Source organism: Sipha flava, unplaced genomic scaffold, assembly GCF_003268045.1.
Source record: "Sipha flava isolate LNK unplaced genomic scaffold, YSA_version1 2_pilon_pilon, whole genome shotgun sequence".
NCBI classification, from domain to species: Eukaryota; Metazoa; Arthropoda; class Insecta; order Hemiptera; family Aphididae; genus Sipha; species Sipha flava.
In genome coordinates, this window is record NW_020272972.1 from 1,490,180 (window position 1) to 1,511,386 (window position 21,207).

General features: G+C 29.5%; 2 protein-coding genes across 2 annotated transcripts; both read left to right on the plus strand.

Moving 5' to 3' along the window:
• Positions 1 to 714: 714 nt before the first annotated feature.
• LOC112686075 lies at positions 715 to 2,543 on the plus strand. The gene is made up of 2 exons (XM_025558199.1): positions 715 to 833; positions 2,035 to 2,543. Exons 1-2 carry the CDS (start codon positions 822 to 824, stop codon positions 2,395 to 2,397), a joined length of 375 nt encoding a protein of 124 aa, XP_025413984.1. The 5' UTR covers positions 715 to 821; the 3' UTR covers positions 2,398 to 2,543.
• A 10,927-nt stretch (positions 2,544 to 13,470) lies between these two features.
• On the plus strand, positions 13,471 to 20,362 carry LOC112686103 (DNA-directed RNA polymerase II subunit RPB1-like). The gene is made up of 2 exons (XM_025558240.1): positions 13,471 to 13,623; positions 18,675 to 20,362. Exons 1-2 carry the CDS (start codon positions 13,603 to 13,605, stop codon positions 20,286 to 20,288), a joined length of 1,635 nt encoding a protein of 544 aa, XP_025414025.1. The 5' UTR covers positions 13,471 to 13,602; the 3' UTR covers positions 20,289 to 20,362.
• The last annotated feature ends 845 nt before the right edge of the window (positions 20,363 to 21,207 follow it).

The following is a 21,207-nucleotide window of genomic DNA, read 5'->3' on the forward strand; positions in this document are numbered from 1 at the left end:
TTAAATAATATACGATTTATTCTTTACATTTTTATTTTTTTAGGAAATAATAATTTAAAATAATATTATCAATATTTATTGTATAATACAGTATTTTATTATATATATATTTCATTAATAAATATAATACTCGTATAGTACATCTTTAGTATACTACCTACTGAATTTAATTTTCAATAAAAAAAAATATTTTTTTTTCAAATTTTGAATTAAACTTTTTTTGAACTCGCATCTACATTTGATGGTTTAGTTCAATTCGTTTCGCATGTCTGGAGCTGTTATAGTTATTGACGACCGAATAAAATCCACTACTGAGGTCAAATATAATATTGTGATCAAGGCCTATACACAATTTACATTATATATTGTCAATTATAATGGTAGTATCATAAGAATCATCAATAATGTCGCATTGCCGCAAAAGTGACGATGTTTGGGGTCATCCATTTGGAGTTTCAAAACACACTTCATCATCAAGGACCTTAGTATCTTACATACTTATGGTGGCTATACTGAAAAGGGTGATGATTATAAAACTGAATAGAAAAAACCCAATTGTGTTTGTGTAAAAAATATTATAATTCAATTGTTATTATATTTGGCATCAAAACTGTGGTAACTAGGACGTTTGAATAATGTACTCTGAATGACAATTGGGCGTAACGTATGGACACATGGTCAAATGTTACTATATAAAACGACCGATTGGACATAAGTTTTCAATCAGTTCATCACTCGATTGCAGTGGACACACGATAACTTCTTAAATCACCACAAACATTTTACTCAGTTTTAAATAACAACCAACATACAGAAACAAAATGCAATTCCAGGTAAGTAAACGTTATTTTAGATGTTAATTGTAGTGCAAGAAATATATATACTAGCGGTTCCCAAACTTTTTTATTATTTAAATATAAGCAAATTACTGTCGATCTAAAATTAAAATAAATACACGATAGTCCAATATACAATATAAATATTTACCTTGCGCCTTCCCAAATAAAAGCTTGCGTCTCCCAAGGGAGGTATGTCTCACAGTTTGAGAACCGCTGATATACAAGATTTGTATTTCAAACATACTGGTAATATTCATAGAGACGTAACTTATTCTATATAACAATGTAAAAATATTATGAGCTCTAAAGTATAAAAAGTAAATCTTCAAACCCGGAAGTTTTGTAGCATAGCTCATATGGACCGACGTTGACAGTATGTTTAACCATATAGGTGTACATCTAAGTAAGGGTTTCGTCAATCTTTGTGTCACATAAGTGTAGAACGATATACTATCAGTTGCGACGTAGAAAATTTCACGAATAGGATGGGGAAAGTGTTAAAATATAACACACGTTTGTTTCAACTTTGGTGTTGTGTCACGTTATTATCCAGGCTATGATACAAGAAACCAATCATACTGATTTGACAACACATGGCTCGACTGTGGGGGTTTTGGGTAGAAAGAATTCCAAAATGTGAAATAATGATCGAAATAAAAACTTAACATTAATGTACACACTTTGTTCGAGTTGTGATTTCTAAAAAAGACCAATAATTAAAAAATGTAATATAATTTAAACATATTTTTGTCATTAATCATTTTCTTCGTTTATCCTAAGGGTAAAATAAGTTATAAAATAATATTTTCTTTTTAATGATCATACCATAAAAAATGTAACAATTATTATTACATATTTCACCAGACGAGCTGTTTTTTATACGAATCAATATGTTGTAACTGATGAAATGTGATAGAATTTAAATATATTAACTTATATTATGTATACCTATCTAAAAATAATTTTATTAAAAAAATCGTCTTATAACGGCTAACTGGCCATTTTGTCGCTTGAAAGTAGTTTTGTTGTTTGGACTTGACTTTAAACGATTTATAATGATTCCTTTTGTTTTTTTGATTAATACTTTCAATCAGGTATTTTCAGCGAGCCAAGTATAAGCTTATGAGTACTTGAAAAATGTTTTCTGTTCGAATTTTATAATGAAATTCATAATGTGTACATCGGATTTTCGCAGACGTCTTTTTCTCTACTCGCCATTGCTGTGTGCGTCATCTCTGCGTACGCCACCGAACAGTCAAGGCAATCGTCTCAGTCGGCCACCGTTGCAGGAGACCGCAATAAACGTGGTTTGTACGCTTCACCATACTTAGCTCCGTATGGACCTACACCGTACTTGGCATCTCCGTACGCGGCATCCCCGTACGTGGCACCCCCGTACGTAGCCTCGCCATACGCAGCCTCACCCCGTTACGTTTCATCGCCATACGTGGCTTCGCCATACGTCGCTTCTCACCATCCGTACGGTGCCGTCTCGTCCTACGCCACTTACCCGTACGTCGCCAAAACTTTTGCCTCGCCGTACGCTTACTACCCTTGAGACGATGCTTCGAGAACACGGCAAAGCTGAGCATTACTAAACCGTGGAATACCTACCAATGAACATCTAACTTTTATATACTTAATGTTAACATACCATCCGTGATATTGTATTTTTTACTATAATTAAACACTTATTATTTCAATAAATAAACACGCATATATTTTATATTATATTTGGATAAAATTTTGTAGACTTGTTTTCTATTTATGCAATTTTTGCGGTTTTCCGACTCTTATATATTACGAGTGCATTACTCTGATGCATAAGTATACACGAATTGTATGCGCTTATACAACGTATACATCATCATTATAATATTGTAAGCTGTTCCCGAGATCATAAAAAAACAGGTTGTTACATACGATCGTATTATTGTGTATACACGTAGACGTAGTAGTAAATACGGTGTACGTTTAATTCGATTGTATAAATGCGGGTGATACGACCGACAGTTAGAGATCACGACCGGTAAAGTGAAAACCAAAGGCCGCGAAAGGGAATTATGTACCGATCGTATTGCAGCTGACGATTATTAATATTGTTATCATTTTTATTAACAAGGTCATAACATGGTACGCCCGTTAAGCAAAAACATAAAATATAAATCATCTGATTAAACCACAAAAATACTCTATCATAAAAAAAAAGAACCGTAGCAGGTCGGGTCACTCCAATTTCGGGCATGCAGCGCCACAGTGGTCTCCACGTATTATTACGCATGTTGCACGTGACGCAACAGACATTTTGAAGACAATATACGAACTGAATGATGAACGGGACTCGTGTGTGTTTTTGACATACTCCGAAATTTGAGTATATAATACGTATACGTAAACTGCACCTATTGTCGCTCGGCTATACAAGTCCACGGCTTACGCATTTTGTTTTACTATTTATGACGTTTTCAAATAGCTTTAAGCTCCAACCTATTATGTTCATATTATTACATTTGCTCTGAATAAATTATATCAGATTAATTTATTATTTTGATATTTGTAATAGATACAGCACTTAGGCCATGGCCTGAATCCTTAATTTTCTAGTACCAAATTAGGAACAATATACTTAATAACTATAATAACAATCAGAAGTGTTTTTTAATAAAATGAAAACATTTTGATTGATCAATTTTTTTTTTTAATTTTTTTTTCATTGCATAAAATTAGTTAAAATAAATTGTTTCTTTATATTATTATTATTATTAATATTATAACTGTTCACGTTTGGATTATAATTATTATTTTAATTTCATGCCGTTTATTGTGTATTTATATTGACGATATGAATAAATATTTTATCGCTCGATAATAAGTGCATTAATTGTTGCTGCAAATGGAAAACAAAAATTATTTTTAAATGTATAAAATATTAATTTTAATTGTTTTCACTTTTCATGATTATTAAAAATAATTAGTTAATATGTATTTAGTTAATAAAAACATTCACATAATAATATTTTCATACGCCTGTTTGATTATAATTGAGTATTATCTTAAATAAACTACTTATTTCCTTATTGAAAACGCAAGGATATTTAGAAGGTCTTCTATTGTTACGAATGTGATATTCTTAAAAGTACCTGCAGAATACATGAATTAGGAGCCTATTTATTATATACCTACAAATATATTAATAATTTTATGAAAAAAAAACCCATGTATATTTAACTTCTTTGATTTGCATGTGTTAATAAATATCAGCCAAAAAAGTTTATCAAAAAGATTGTGTTTCTTCCAAGGGTTTTTTATATCCCCATTTTTTTTTTTAATTTTATTTAGAAAATATGCAATTTATACAATCTATTAGGCACAATAAGAATATGCGTGCGATGTACAGAGAGAAAATAAATAAAACAAACAAACCAAAAGATGCGAAAGAAGTGATTAAAGAAGCCACCCATTAGTGACACTTTAGCTGTTGTATATTAATTAAATATTGAAGTATAAAAGGTGTTTTTTTGTAAAAGGATATCCCCTATCTTAATTTGTATACTAACTTCATTAATTTATAAATAATACATTTTAATTATTTTAAAATAAGTATATATTTGTGAGCTGTGATTTTTAAATTAAGTTTCTGTAAAATTGTATTGCTAATACAAATAAAACAAGATGAACAAGACGTATTGTATAATGATTTATGTATATCACGAAAGATAATATAATATATTTATATTGAAATATTTAATTAATTTAAATATTTTTTTACATCAACCTGTAGAAAGTAATGACCATAAAACAAAACGAAGTATGCGTTTAAATTTAACTATTTACTCATACATACGCCGCAATAGTTCGTATCATAAAAATCATATATTTTACGTTCACCGTACACAGAATTAGCTAATATAAATGTAGCTTGTGTGTCTGTAATCAATATTTAGATTCCTTTGTTCAAAAAAGTGATTGTCGTATTGTTTTATTATTTTCTTGCAAGAAAAATATTTGAATCAAAAAAATAGTAGTTAAGCATTTAACATCAAATTAATTAATTTAACCTGTGTTGACATATTTCAAGTACACATCTGTTTCAAAGTATTAAATCTTGATAAGTAATGACATATTATCTACAGTGGTATTTTGCGAAATTATGTTTTGAACATTTTATTATAAACAATTTTAACTATAATTTCATTTTATTACAAAATTCAATATAGTTTATACTATGATTCATTTTAATAATACAATATTTAGAGAGCGAAATTAGTACAATTTATTGGTACAAAATGTATACTATGATGTTGAGAAATAATACTATACATTTATTTATAATCTTTAGTAGTGATTGCAGTGAAACCTGTCTAAGACGGATTCTGGATAATATAATAATTAGTTCTCTCATAAATAATATTATGGTCGTTGAACTGAAAAGCCGGAAAATATTCTAAAATCGAATGAGTCTTCGGTACTATACACCCACGTGATTTTATTTTATAGACGGTCTTAATTGTAAGTTGAAGAATTGGGATACAAGAGCTTGTAATCTTTTTTAGAATAATGCAAAATTATAATCCGTAAATCTATAATGTTAATAGATAATATCATATAATTTTTAAATATAATAATGTAAACTTACAACAAAATGGAACAAGGAAAACATTTATTTAAGATTTTAACAGATATTTGAACATGTATAATTGATTAATTCACATCTGCAATGTAGATATTTGCTATTAGAGACTTATGTGGTTTAAATAAAATAAAATATACAAAATAGTGAATGTACAAAATTATGCAGAAAATATTTTCATATTTGAAAATGTTTATTCTATAATATTATATTATTATTAATTAATTTATCAAGAACCTAACTAGTCAAATAATCAGTCAAACATTGAAAAACCGTTTTTATTACCTTATTAAAACTCAGATTTGTGATGAATTTGTACTATAATTTAGTTTGTGTATATGAGTTAAACATTTTTAAATTTGCATGCGTTTATGCATACAATTATTTTTGCTATATAACATATGACTTTATAATATCCTCTAGAGTTGAACAACTCTTTAATGCGGTATGCTTAACATTTATTTTATAATGAGTAGTTTCTTTGTTCATATTTTAACAGTAGATATAATTACGAGTATGTATATAATATGTCCAGTATTAAGTAATTACTAATTACTTTTAGGTACGAAGGTTCGGAAAATATTTCTAAATCGTTAACATTATTATTTTTATAAAAAAACATTGTAAAATATCAACTACATTATTTATATTTAATAGAAAAATCCATTATTACTAATATATAAAAATCTATTTTATATGAAGCAAATATTTAATTTATTATTAAAATAATTTATAAATAATTCAGTTTATAAACCTTATTGTATTCAATGAATTCAATTTAAATGATAAATATTGACTATTGGCTTTGAAAAAATAAAAATAACAGCTCGAATAAAAAAAAAAAAAATTAAAAATAAAAAGTTGCCACCAAAATTGATAGGAAGTGTATACTAATAAACAGTTTTAGAATATATAACTCATAAATAATGTTGTATACTTCACTTCTTCTAAATGTATACTATGATTTTTACATCACAGTTCTAAAAGTATTCGGTAAGAAGTCGTGATCAACTATAATCACGTGGTTATGAGATTATTATCATTTTCTATTAGAACCACGAGTGAATGGTGAATGTTTGATTATACTAAATAAACAAATATCGACAAATCAAAAATCAAATTTGGAAATGAAAACATAATATGGTTTGACAGCTTATGTATGTATAACTTTTTAAAAATATAATGCATTATATGGTATTATATTTTGGACGAAGAAAAGTTTTACGCGTATATGGGTAATTTCAAAATTTTTTTAAAAAAATGAACAAAGTATGATGCAGAGCCATATGCTCTGTAATTACGTTTGTTTACCAGAAGTGAAAATTTATTTATATTTTTTCTCAATCAAAATATTGAAAAAAGTGAAAAATTGTTAAGATATTGGCAGAACAGGATTGTAATTTGTTATTGCTTTTATTGATAATAATTATAAATTGTTGCTAAACCTTTTACCACTGCAACTGTCTTAAAAATATTACACTTAATGTTAAAAAAATACTCCGATTAATTAGTTGTCTTGTACTACTAGAAGGTATATATATATTTATATAATCTTAAAATACTTAAAGTCTGTTATATATACATTTAATATTACGAGTTATAATAATGTAATTGTTTTTAATAGCAAAAACAGAGTGCATCATAGTATTTGAGTATTTGTTTTGTTATATAAATATTATAATAATTTATAAATATATAGGTACTTAATTAAATTTGAATGTTCTGTGCATAATTATATTTCACGATTACATGTTTTATTTGATTTTAGAATTCAGAATTTTCATTTATAATTCAGAACGTTCAAACATTTTATGATTTAGTTAATTTATTATTATTATAGTTGAAACGTAGTACATTTCTAACAGTATTATATTTAAACATGGACGTGATCTTGCACTCAAGGAGAAACCAGTAAAATTACGTAATGAATGCAAAAATATAATGGGTCAATAAGTTTTTAAACAATTGTTTGACTTAAGAGTAGATAGCTGAAATTTTTTCTTTAAAAAAAATATAATAAAATCATTTTACATCACAATATATTATGAGCTGTTTTACAAAATCTTGGTATGCAAATCAATCTTTGACACTAAAAACTTTCACAGTCCGTGTTTACTTCCTTTATGTTTACGTGTCGTCCGGTTTAATTTGGCCTAGAGCAGAAGACCGCAGGAGGACGAATGTTAGATTATATTAGATGATCCACAGCGTTAAAAAAAAAACAGGTTCAAAAAGTGAAATGAATTGGCTACCTTAGAAGTACGTCTCATCGCGAAAGTAGACAAAAATGTAGCACCCACTTCTTATAAAATTGTCAATGCGCGTGCAATTAATACGAAGAATATGGAATATAAATTTTACTTTCACTGATAGAATTTCTATGGGGTGTTGGCGTCCCTTGACCTATGACTAAATAGTGCCAAAAATAAATAATATGAAAATAATTATATAATTTGTATCATGAAATATATTCGATTTTTTTCAATCCTTTTTTAAAAATAATGAAAAAAAAGGGAATACTTATATTATCTCAAAGTTAAATTTTTTAAGAATAAAACAAAATAATAATTTTTTTTTAATAAATTCAACTATTAAATTGATCAAGGAATAAAAATTAAATGGAAATATTAAAATATGACTAAAGTGTAGATGTATTAATATTGTAGCCAAATCATTGTAATACGATTAATATTCTATTGTAATAATTAAAATTGTAAGACATGGTTATATGGATATTAATATAAAATAATAATTAATAACATGTTAGACACCTAATTTAATAATAATAATAAATTACCTAACTAATAAATTAATATAATGTTATTTATTTTCTTTATTATTACATAGTGGATTACATAGTAATTAGGTTTGTCAATAAAGTTTTTATTTTTCAGATAATACATGGACTGAATATTAATTAATACAATTTAAATTTAATGTTATTTTATTAAAAATTGCAAACATATTTAAATTGTAAAGTGGAAGACTTTTAATGTTTATTTTGAAATGAAAAATAAATACAATTTTTAATAAATTATGGTAAATTTATTATTTACAATAATCTATCATATTATTGTAACTGATATAGTAAACATCTACTAAAAATGTACTTAAATCTTCGGAAAAAAGTGTATAAAAAAAAATATTAAATTTTCATTTAACTAAAGATGTCAAATTATATAATTATAATCTGATTATATAATATAAAATAAGTCATTTTTATTTTTATCTTATTTCTTACAATATTAGTCATCTTAAAAAACGTTAATATCTGGATAATAGTTTCAGTGACCTAGTGAAAGATATAATATTTGTGCTTGCGCATTACATAAATTATTTGAGGAAGGTTTGAATCCTCAGAACAATAATTTCAATACGTTCATGCATTTAACATTAACTTACACTATAAAATTAAAATATAAGTTGTATTCAAATTTGTACTAGTATTTTTGTATCCTATAATTGTTTTAAAAAAATATTTTTTTACGCTCAATAATTTGTCTATATATTCATACACATGTAAGTATTTTTTGGTTATCAAAGTAGTTATTTTAATACTTTTAAAAATCTGAATACTTCATATTAACACTCATTTTTTTTTATCAAGCTTATATTTTTTTTGTTTTCATAGATTAGATAATTGATATTTTTTATGAGCCAATTGATGCAAATATTGACAATTTGTTTTTATTCTATTAATTAATTTTTGGATAATAAATCATAAAAACTTGTTCGTAATTGCTTTTCTAGTACTAAGGTTTATTGTTGCTTTCAAATGTTTACAAATAATATGACGAACTTACAAATATTTTATATTATCGAAGCTAGTATCTAAAAATGAAATAATTTCTCTATAACCAAATTAATCAATTTTTATAAATTAAAAAAAAAAGTATAAATATATTAACCACTTTTATTAGTTATTGGGCATCATTTATTTATTAAATACCAAAATTATTTAAACTTTCTGTAACGTCATTATATGCTTGATGACTAGAATACCATGGGCCATGACTAATGACATCTTACGTGTAACCTTCATGTGCCAACAGTCAGTGAAATTCCATCAACAAATTACAAACGTTTCTATATGCAACTATAATATATAAAACACCGGCCAACGAGTATTTCATTTTACTCATTTGTCGTATAATAGATAACCTTATAAGTTATAATACAAAAATCGTAAAAAATAACATATTCAGTGACAAATTATTTTCTTTAAAATGTTATATATTATGTACACCAATCCTTGTAATTTTTAAAAATCACTTCCACGTTAAGAGATTAGAAAAAAATAAAACTATTTAATTTTTTCATTAAACTGATCATCGTGTTTATAAAATTAAATAAGGCGATACTTCAATATTAATTTTAACATTTCTATCATTAAAACATTTAAATTAATAAAAAATATAACCTGATTTATAATTGTTTTAAATTATTGCTTTCTAAATTACTAAGATAATATACCTAATACTTGCCCTGGAAAGTGTTGTTAGAACAACAGTACCTAATTAAACATGCGATGAATACCTGTTTCTTAAAAATAATTATTCTTATACTTATTTAAAATGTTATCTGAAAATAATTAAATAATATTTATAAATAGTATTTTTATGCACTTAAGAAATATCAAAAACTTTTTAATAATTATTTTATGTCTAGTAAAAACAATTTAAAATATTTTTAATGTAAGACTTATTTTCAGGCCGGGCTCAAGGGGTAGGCTACATAGGCCCACGCCTAGGCCGGTGTTTAAAATGTTTATACTATGGATAATTTTAATATAATTAATACACTGATAAATATAAAACTTCTTGCAGGAATAACATTAAACATTTAATTTTAAATTTAAATATTTATTAACGATAATTGATGAAGTTACACGGTAGTATTAGGAAATTATTAATTATATTATAAATGATTGATGTTCACCATATAATTATTAAGATTACTATAGAAGCATGGTAAAATATTAAACTACATTACAGTTCTATAATGTACGTATTATCGATTTCCCAAATCTTTGTATTTTACATAAATTTATGGTTCCAATTAATTTTAGCGTTAAAATATTTAATTTATATAATGTATTAAATATTTAAACTATTTTCATTGTATGAAAATAATATTAATTTATATCAATTACCTATTATAATAAAAATTAAACAAGAACTGGTATGACAAGTTGTACGTTTAATTTTGATTCGGGCATAACAACAGTGATTTTTAATCAAAATGGTTCTAAATTAACGACATTTTGTTATCAAAGAACGTTGATCAATCAATCAATCAATAAATAAATAAATAAATAAAAATAAACACTAAAACCAGATCTCTTACAAAAATTGACACCCAGGGTGCCGGAAGTGCATTCTTATATAACAATGCGTCGCAAGTCGCGTGCAGGCGCTACGGACACGACACGAGAACTACTCGTCGAAACGGCATCGCATGGTTCCGGTGAAAGAATACAATATTATTATTTTCTTGGACTACGTTCGTTTTTATACGGTTGATATTACCAGACACGAGGTCATTTGCTTATAGCTTATAAGACGAGCATGTACTTGTGTGGTTTAAATTACGCAACGTGATCAGATCTGGACCACGTCCTGTGGTGTTGTACAGGTATACGTTTCGCACGTAGAAAGTATTTTAACCCAACCCGAGGAAGAGGATGTAGGCGTGTTCATTGGGGACAGCAAAGACTGCAACCCCGGTAGTAAAATTTAAACGTGTTTTAGGGTCGTAAAATGTAAGTACATTTTTTATAAAAAGGTACTACTTAAATACATTTAGGAAAGAGCATTTAAAATATTTATCGTTTATTGTTTTGGCCATTGTATTATATTAGAGTTGTTGTTTTTTGTTTTCAACAAAATGGTTATGGTATATCGCTATCTATGAATACCAGAATTATTTTTTTTGTGAATTTATTATAGTTATAAATGTTATTTTTCCAATCACTCTGTATTCTTAAAGTTTTATGTTACTTATGTAATTAAATTAATTATAATAACTGTCAAGTAACAATAATAATATAGACATAATAAAGTACTTAAACAGACTAAACGGTTTAAGTATATTCTTTATGATATACGTATTATTATTATCGAAGATCAAGGGGTACGACGTCGTTATTTCAGGAAAAAATAAATAATAAATACTAACACTAAAGTCTAAAAATAAAAATAAATTATCGATTTGATGATTTTCTGCGATGATAATATGGGTCTGTAATTTTATTAGTATTCAGACATTCAGTTGTGTTGTGACTAGTGAACTTTGGGTTATTTATCCAGTAACAGCACGAATTATTTATTATTGTGCATTTGTAGAGATTGTTCTGTGGACTGTGCCACTGCGGTCTGCAGGTTAATAATAAAAATATTAAAACTAAAAATATTTACGATTATATTACAAATAGTAATAAAAAAAAATGTTAATGATTTGCCACAAGTTCTCAAAAAACCTTCTTAAGAGTTAAATACTGTATAACTGTATACCATCATATGCGTATGTAGAACGCTTATTCAATGCTGGAGTACAGTTATTCGAAAAGAGTAGAGCATCAATAGCAGATAAAAATTTTGAATGACTCTCTTCTTAATGTTTAATGAATTTAAATGACTGTTTTAATTATTATAATTTTGTATTTTAATAAATATTATATTTTGAATGAATTTTTTTTAAATTATAAATATATTGTTACGTAAAAATAAAATTTTAATTCGATTTAACTTAAAATAGATATCTAACTTCTCTATCTATATCGTGAAATATTATTAATTTTACATATTATCTTAATATTTAAATAATATTTTCATTTCTAATGTATTTTTATACAATTGATATAATGGTATGATCATACAATTCAAACAACTAAACTGATTTTAAGTATTTAATACCTTTTAGTGATTTTGTGATTTCTTTTAGAAATGAAAAACTAATAAAATATAAACTATATAGAAATATTGTAAGTCGTATGAAGTACTATAAAAACTTTTTTTTTAACTTGTTATTTTTTCATACGTTAAAAGTTAATAAAATTGTTGGTTAACTTTTAACTTTAAACTTTTTCTTATCGATGCGTATTAACTTAACCGAGTTAAAAAAAAAAAAAAAAAACAACTATTGTCCAGCCTTGAATATCTCCATTGGCGATACCGTGGTAATCATGATATCATGATACAGCGCTAAACTGTTACGAAGGAAGTAGGTAGTCGACGATATCAGATAGAGGTTTGAGCAACAGAACCGTGATTTCCACGTTATGGAAACAACGGTGATTTCATGCCGGATCATCATAAACACAAATTCATAACCGGGAAGAAACGACTAGTCGATTACAAATATTGAATAAGAATCGGCACCCGGTCCGCACCAACTGTGGTACGTATCGAGTACACCGTTTGAGAATTGGACGGGGGGGGGGGGAAACGAAAAAATTACCGTCTCGTTTTTAGAAAACGCACGGAATCAGTACGCAACGGTATTGGTAGGTAAAACGGGAGGGGTGCAAGGAACGACACGATTTATTCGCGCTGCACGGGCGAGAGAGGAACAAGAGTACTTATTACCGATTTAAACGATTTAAAAAAAAAAAACTGTATCGGCGGCAGTACAGCATAACACGTTAATGGTAACGATAATGATGATGACGACAGTGTTTCGTACCGGCGTAAACGTGTCGGTGTGATACGTCGCGGGCGTCGCGCGCAACGAGTGAAAAGAGTTCGGAAAACGGACGTCGAAGCGATCGGTCCGACGGTCAACCGGACCGGAACGCGCGTGGGCCGACGGCGATCGCGTGCGCGAGACGCGCGCCGCCCCCGCGTGGTCGTCGCCGTACGTGCCCCGAGGACAAGTTCATCGGCACCGGGTTGGTGCCAAGGGTAACAAACGTGTCGGGAAAGTAAAAGCGGCCGGGCGGCCGGGCGGCCGGACGGAGGGGGGGGGGGGGAGCCGCGCGGACCGACTTATATAAAACCCGTGCCCGGCGGGACGGTGTGCGATTCGCGTTGTTGCCGACCGTCCGAGAGGCGAGCACCAGATCAACGACGTTCCTCCAGCCGAGACACACGCGTACGCGACGACGATTTCCAGCACGTGACATACTCCAGCACCATGCTGTTCAACGTAACGCCGGTAAGTCGTCCACCGATACTTGTTGGTCGCTCGCCGCCCGCGCGCGCACTCATCGCGATGGGTAACGGTGTCCGCGTTTCCCGGGCGAAAACGATTTTCTCCCGTTACCACCGGTCGGACGAACCGGCCGAGCGCCGTGCTTACGTCCCAGCGTTAAGAGACGATCGTGTAAGACGATCGTCGTACTTCGATTAGGCGCTGCGAACTCGTCGCGAGACGTCACGTCTGTTACGGACCGATCGGCGAGTACGTTCGGTTTCGATCCGGAAGACAACGGTTAACACCTCGGCAATACGAATGGTTTATGATTTCCATTCGTTCGTTACGTTTATTATGTATTCGCTGTCTTCAATAACATACGTGCGTCGTATCATTTACACGAACCGGTACGATTTATTAAATGCTCGACGCTTTAAAAATACTTCAGAAGAAAAAGTAAAGTTCGATATTACGTTTTTTTTGTCACCTCGCCGGTTTACAAACTCTTTCGCTTCAGATCCCATACACGGATACTAAGTTCAATAAAATCCGTGTATGAATTACAGCGAGATAGTTTTTATGATGTGAATGGTTATTGAGAATTTAGGATATACTACTAGATTACACTCAATAAATGAAAAAACGAAAACGAAAAAAAAACGATTCTCTTTGAAAATTGTGATCACACATTTAAATTTAAATGCTTTTGATTACACCGTCAATATTTTTTATGCTGCAGAAGTGTAATCGATAATATCCTTATAATATATGACGACTTCTTTATGCCATTTAAAAATATCGGTTTGATTTTGAAAGTGTCTTTCCAGGTATAATGTTTATTTATACTTTATGTATTTCGGTTTTACATTTTTTTTTTTTTTTTATAGGTATAATTCGTTTTTTACATTTTCACTTAGTTTTTTATGTCAATATCGGAACGAATTTCTATAATATTCTGTAATTAGAACTGTATTATTTTTTATATTTGTTAGAAATAATAAATCAAATTATTTTATAATCTAATAATTAGAATTCGTCTAACGTAAATCGTTTTAATTTAAATCATTTTATTGTATTTTCCTTTTGCGGAAGAGTTTATTAAGATAATTTATTCTCCAAAAAATTATACACGTGTTAAATATATACTTGAACTATACCTTTGTACATTTATACTATAATTAAAATTATTATTTAATTTTAAAACAAAAACATGAATGAGTTCATATTTATGATACCGATTTTTCTTTTTTTCAGTTTTTTATTTGAGACTAAATCCAAATAATTTTAAATAAACTAACTACATGATAAATATGTGTAGTTTTTAACTTTTTAATTGAGTTATGTACATTTTTAATATTTCAATTTATTGTATTGAGTACTTTACATTTATAATACATCTAAATGATATTTATATAAACGTTCAAATGGTGTGTTAAGATAACAGTTATAACTATGAAAAAAAGAATCGTTTAATTTTATTAAACAATAAATATATATAATACAACAAGAGTGTACATTTAGTTTAAAATACTTTTAGTGAAAATTATAGTTTAAGAAATGTTATTTGTTCTTAAGATTTCTGAAATTATGCAAAGTAATCTGGTTTACTTAGTTTTCTTGTAACTTTCGCTAAAATATATGAAACGAAATTGAATTGTTTGATTGATACTTGAGTATTGTTACATTTTTAGTAAAAACAATTCTACTAATTTACTACAGCCTTTAAATGTATGTATTTCATAAGTACATAATTATTGACTTATGTCAAAACACTCAATATGTAGATTATGTCCTGGTAAAATTTAAAATTGTACTAATAGTTTTAATGCTAAAGAGAAAAAGAAAGTATATTGTTCCTATAAATGATGCACATAAATATAATAAATACGTTGTAATTCTAATACATAAATATTTATAATAAATACGTTCTAATATGAATTAATAAATCATTTTTAATTATGATCCTAAATTAAATAAAGAAAATGTATTACATGCAAAATAGTAACAACAATTAAAAAGTAAAAATTAATAATGCATATAAATAATAATACATGAAATGTTCATATTACGTATATTTCCTATTAATTACACGTGCAATTAAGTCAATTGGAAAGAAGAAAATCCGAAAGTATAACTGAACGCAATAATTGTTTATAGCATAACATTATGGTAATGAGTTTCTAGGAGAAACATGTCATATAAAATTGCAGGAGTACTAACTCACGCGAATGATTGATTACACAGATTGAATGTATCATTAGTTGGACTGAACTCAGCAATACATATGTAGATAGATGTTATTTTAGTAGCATAGCGTAATTTCTGTTTGCATCAAAATTAAAAAAAAAAAATCTTAGGTATAAAGTTAAATAAAAATCAAATTTGATTACGTTTTATTTATGATATTTAACATATTAATAAACGGAATAGTATGTACTAAAAATGTTATACAAAATTAGGATACTTACTAAAACTTTGAATAATCTCAATAACAGTTTTTATTTTAATAAATTATACGGTATTTGTTTTATAAATTATGTTCCAAGTTGTACATGTGTATTGATTGTATTGTGTTATGTGTTCTTATGCAGAATTAGTTCGTCTAGATAAAGATAAAAATATACTAGCATTACATATCAAACTTATTATAGAACAACTAGAAGAATATTTTTATAATGCGAATTTGTATTTTACAATTATTTTGACGGAGTAATTTTTTCAGGAACTTTCTATTATTAGCAAAATGGTGTGTCGTAAACACGTTAGTGATCTACACATAATATTTTCCTTACGGAGGAACCTCGTTGAGCAAAATCGATCAGTGAAAGGATTAAAGCTTCACATATTTACGCGACCAGAATAACATTTGCATTTCTTTTAGTAAACTAGAATAATTATTAGTTGGCTAGAGAAAAACTAAACGGTTTCTATTTTTTTCTGTTTTGTTTTTACTTAAACGATTATATAATGTAATTCTATAGACCTAACAAATGTCCAAGTAAAAGAAAGTTCCAGTATTAATGTAACACATCTGAACATCTGCGGATGAATGGAATTTGAATTATAGTAAATCCATTTAGATAACTGGCTGCAATTGAATGGAAATTATGCAAAAAAACATTTTCACGTAATATTATGTCATTACTATGCGAAAAATTATGACGTGAGCTATTTTATTATGAAATTAAATGCGATTCAATATTGCGTACAATAGCTTTTATAATTCTGAACGGTCTTTTAAGAAATTCATCGCGATTAAATAGTAGGTACCTACCTACCAGTAATAATAACACCACAAAATGTTATTCAACTCATTATTTAATTGTGCTTTGACATTTTTTGTGTCTTATTCAAAAAAAAAAATCAGTTTTGCAAGTTTATAATTGAAATAATATTTAAAAAAAATTTTTGTACGAATCTACGAATTAAAAGATAAACTGGAATTAATTTTAAAGAATTATTGATTAAATATAAGATTTCTGTTCTGTTAAATTTACAGAACTGTTCAGATTCCTTATAATTTAACATAACATGTGTTATCACTTGAAATAATATTTATTTTTTTATTTAATTTTCAATAAACATTAATTTTATTTAAAAATTAATTAAAAAAATTAAATATCTTAAATTAATTAATTAATTCTATTTATTTTATTTCATTTAAACGGTATTAAAAACTTATGCGAAATTGCGTTTAGAAATCTTAACACACGTGTTTACGTAACACTATAAAACGGAGTTGCCGAAAAGTCGTACTCGTAGATTTATTACTGAATAATGATAAAATAACTTAGAAGATGAAAGCCATATTATTTGAAGTCTTTGCGTATCGCTTAGAACCTTAATATTTCAGCGAAACATAAACAGGTAGTGTCCCGTGTGGTTTTCTTAAGTGCTCATGCATGAACAAAAAGAATATGATAACATTGTTAATTTTTCTGATCACAATTACACGCGTAACAGGTATGGTTGTTATGTTTAAAACACAGTGTTTTAATCAAAATGCTTTAAACTGTTTAAAACAATTTATTTGAAACATTATCAACAATGATTAAAACATATTTTTCATTTAAGCGTTTTATACTTATTTTTAAATAATTTAGAATTAATGTTAAAACTATGGGATATATATTATACATATAGAAATGTAAGAATTATGACATAGTAAATACTTAAAAATAATATTAAATTATTTTAAAAATGTTAATTTATAAGTAGTGGTGGAATTAGAAGTGGAAACGGGGGTGCATCCCTGGGTGTACATTTTTAGAGATATAATTTTTGTAGTATTTAATTTATTATTGACAACTAGTTTGATATTTTCAATTTTTTTAATAATAATGTACTTAGAACTCAATAAATTTAATTGTATGCTAATTATAAGAAAAAAATTGTATAGAAGTGTATTTGATTCTTGTTCTATGATAGGAGTATTTTAACATTTTCCTCGGGAGTAAAAATTCTTAATTTTGCCTCTGATTACGAATTATTACTAATTAATTATATACTCAACACATAAAACACGAGTAACTATTAGTCAGGTGCAGATCTAGAAATGAAAAAAGTGGGTGCTAGAAAAGTGAGTTATTGCCATAATTCGTTGCGTATGACAATTTTTACGAAGTCTTTCTTACGTCTAATTTTTTTTAATATTTTAAGTATCTACATTCAATATGATTATACCTAATATCTAAGGGGTAGGGGCTTCAGCCCCCATAACCTCCCTTATATTCGCGTCTGCTACTTGTAGTTATATAACAATTTCAATAACTGATAAAGTGATGACGAAAACGATAGTTTTTATCGAGCGTCGTTAGAGAGGTTATGTATGCTGTACTTCAGTGCTTCGTAACACACTGTTAATCACTGATTGGGAATTATTTGTTTTTAAATTCTTTTAAAGCAATTTAACATGACATTTTAAAATTAAATAAACAAAAAAATTTTGTATTCCTATTGTTCAAAAAATAATATGGAATATAATGACTCTGGTAATAAGGAACTTGACTAGGGGGTGATAGGTATGCAAACAACGTACGTGAGTGAGACTAACGTTTTGTTTTGCTTTCTAGTTTTTGGCGGCAGTGCTTTTGTGCACAGCGGTCGCAGCGACCGAGGTGACCGACAAACCGGATATGTCGAAGGGGAAACGCGACGTGGGCCAAGGATACGGCTCGTACGTAGGCTACGCTCCGGCCGCGGACTACGGAGCGCCAGCAGTCGGACAGGACTTGGCCACTGCGTACCAGTACGCGGCGGCGGCTCCGATCGCCACTGCGCAGTACGCCGCTTTGCCCGCGGCTCCAGCCATCGGTGCCCTGGTGTTACCAGCCAATCAGCTATTCTACCCGCAGCAGCAGCAGCAACAGCAGGTATACGCGTACCCGTCGGTCGCGGCCTACAGCGCCCCGTTAGCTTCGGTGGCTTATGGTTCACCGGCGGCCACGGTGTACGGTTTCCAATCGGCCGCTTACGGTGCAGGCCAGTCGGCCTCATACGGTTCCGGTAGCCAAGCCGCGTACAGCTCGCAGCCATCCGCCGCCTCGTACAGCTCGTCGCCGGCCGCCTCGTACGGTTCCCAGTCGTCTTCTTCGGCGTACAAGCCCGGGCCAGTCACTTTCGGCAAACAGGAATACTCTGCGGAAACGTCCACCTACTCCACGCCGTCGTACCAAACGTCACCGGGATTAGGATCGTACGTCTCGTCGTCGTTCAAAACCAACAAGTACCCGTCTACGTCCAGTGACTACTACGCGTCCCAACACCCGTCGTCCTCGTACGGCTTCACGAAACCCGGTTACTCGTCGGATAACTCGTACAACAAATTCAAGTACCCATCGCAGCAGTCGTCGTCGTCGTCGTACGCCGGAGGCGCGTATAAACAGACCCCGTCGGCCTACTACAAACCGTCGCCAGCGTACGACCTGTTGAACCCGTCGTACGGACAGTCACCGTCGTACGGACAATCGTCATCGTCGTACGGCGGACAGTCGTCGTCATATGGCGGACAGTCGTCGTCATACGGCGGACAGTCGTCATACAGCGGACAGTCGTCTTACCCGGTTGTACCGCAAAAGTACAGTGGCTCGTACAGCAGACCGTCGTTGCAATCGTATGGTTCACCGTCGGTATACAAACAACAGTATTCTTCCCTGCACAAGCCGGCTTACAGCAGCTCCGGCCCGGCCTACGAATCGTCTTCCCCGTACAAACTATCCTCTTACCCGGCTGGCTCGTCTTATGAAGGATACAAACCGGTATCTTATGGTAGTTCATCCTACGAAGGTTCTCCGTCGCCGTACAAATCGTCTTTCAGCAGCTCGTCGTATGAAGGATCTTTGTCTCCGTACAAATCAGGCCATTACAGTGGCTCGTCGTACGAAGGATCTTTGTCCCCGTATAAATCGGGCCAATACAGCAGTTCGTCTTACGATGGACTGTCCTCTTATAAATCGTCACCTTACGGTAGCTCACCATACGAAGGATCATCGTCCTCTTACAAATCATCACCTTACAGCAGCTCTCCATACGAAGGATCGTCGTCTTCATACAAATCATCACCAATCTATTCGTCCGGTTCTTTCAAACCGATACCTTCCTCTTACTCCCAAAGTGAATACGAATCACTTTCGTCTTCGGGTTACAGCTCCAAGCCAAGTTCTTCCGAATATAGTTCTAAATATTGACACTAACACAATGTTCCTTTTTTTAGATAAATTTATTTTATAATAAAAATGTTTAGATTGTACCTTTCAACAATTGAGAACTTGTGTATATTTTTATCTATCAAATTAAGTTATTTTCGAACTGTTAAATAATTTGAAATTCGCTAGTTCACAAATAATTATTTTTGAATTGTTTGTTAAGCGTTTTATTTAAATTACATTATTTACTTAAATATTATTATTATAATATATAGATAATGCTTGAATTGTAACATTATTTATTTGGTCGAAGATTGGAGTTAAACAAAATCAAACATTATATATATAAACCAAGTATAAGTGTTAATTACATTTTTTATATTGAATGAAATTATGTTGTTACAAGTAAATATCTTATAATTTATACTATAATGTAAAACAATTCCGTACTTTGAAAATTAATATGTTGTGTCACATATAAGACGTTATAAATGATTCGAACGCCAAGGAACAGTAGTTGAATTTATAAATATTAATAATATATTTTTATTACAAAGATTTTAAAAATATTTGAAACAAAAAATTTATAAATTTATAAAAATTTTACGAATGTAGTTGAAAAATTTGATTAGGATTTTGCAAAAAAAAAAAAAAATGGAAATTTATATTTATATATATTTATACGTTTAAAAATAAATACTTATTGAAAATATTTCTTGTAGTGGTGTTAATAATGTATTGATAATTTATAATAAGGATGGCTTTTAGTCGTTTACTTGCATAACTGGATAAACAATTGTTTGTACAGTAAAATAATTAATTAATGTATATTGCAAACTACAGTTGATAGCCATAAACATGGACTACTAATCTTAAAGAATGAAAAGTTATATATTTATATATAAATGTGTTATGAATTTTTAAATGTGCAAATTTTATTGAAAATCTGGAATATTTTAAT

Excerpts from the sequence above, each read along its gene's own strand:
- LOC112686103 (XM_025558240.1), top strand. The coding sequence starts at position 13,603 with ATGCTGTTCAACGTAACGCCG. Across the intron at positions 13,624-18,674 it reads TGCTGTTCAACGTAACGCCG|TTTTTGGCGGCAGTGCTTTT; the intron begins GTAAGTCGTCCA and ends TTTGCTTTCTAG.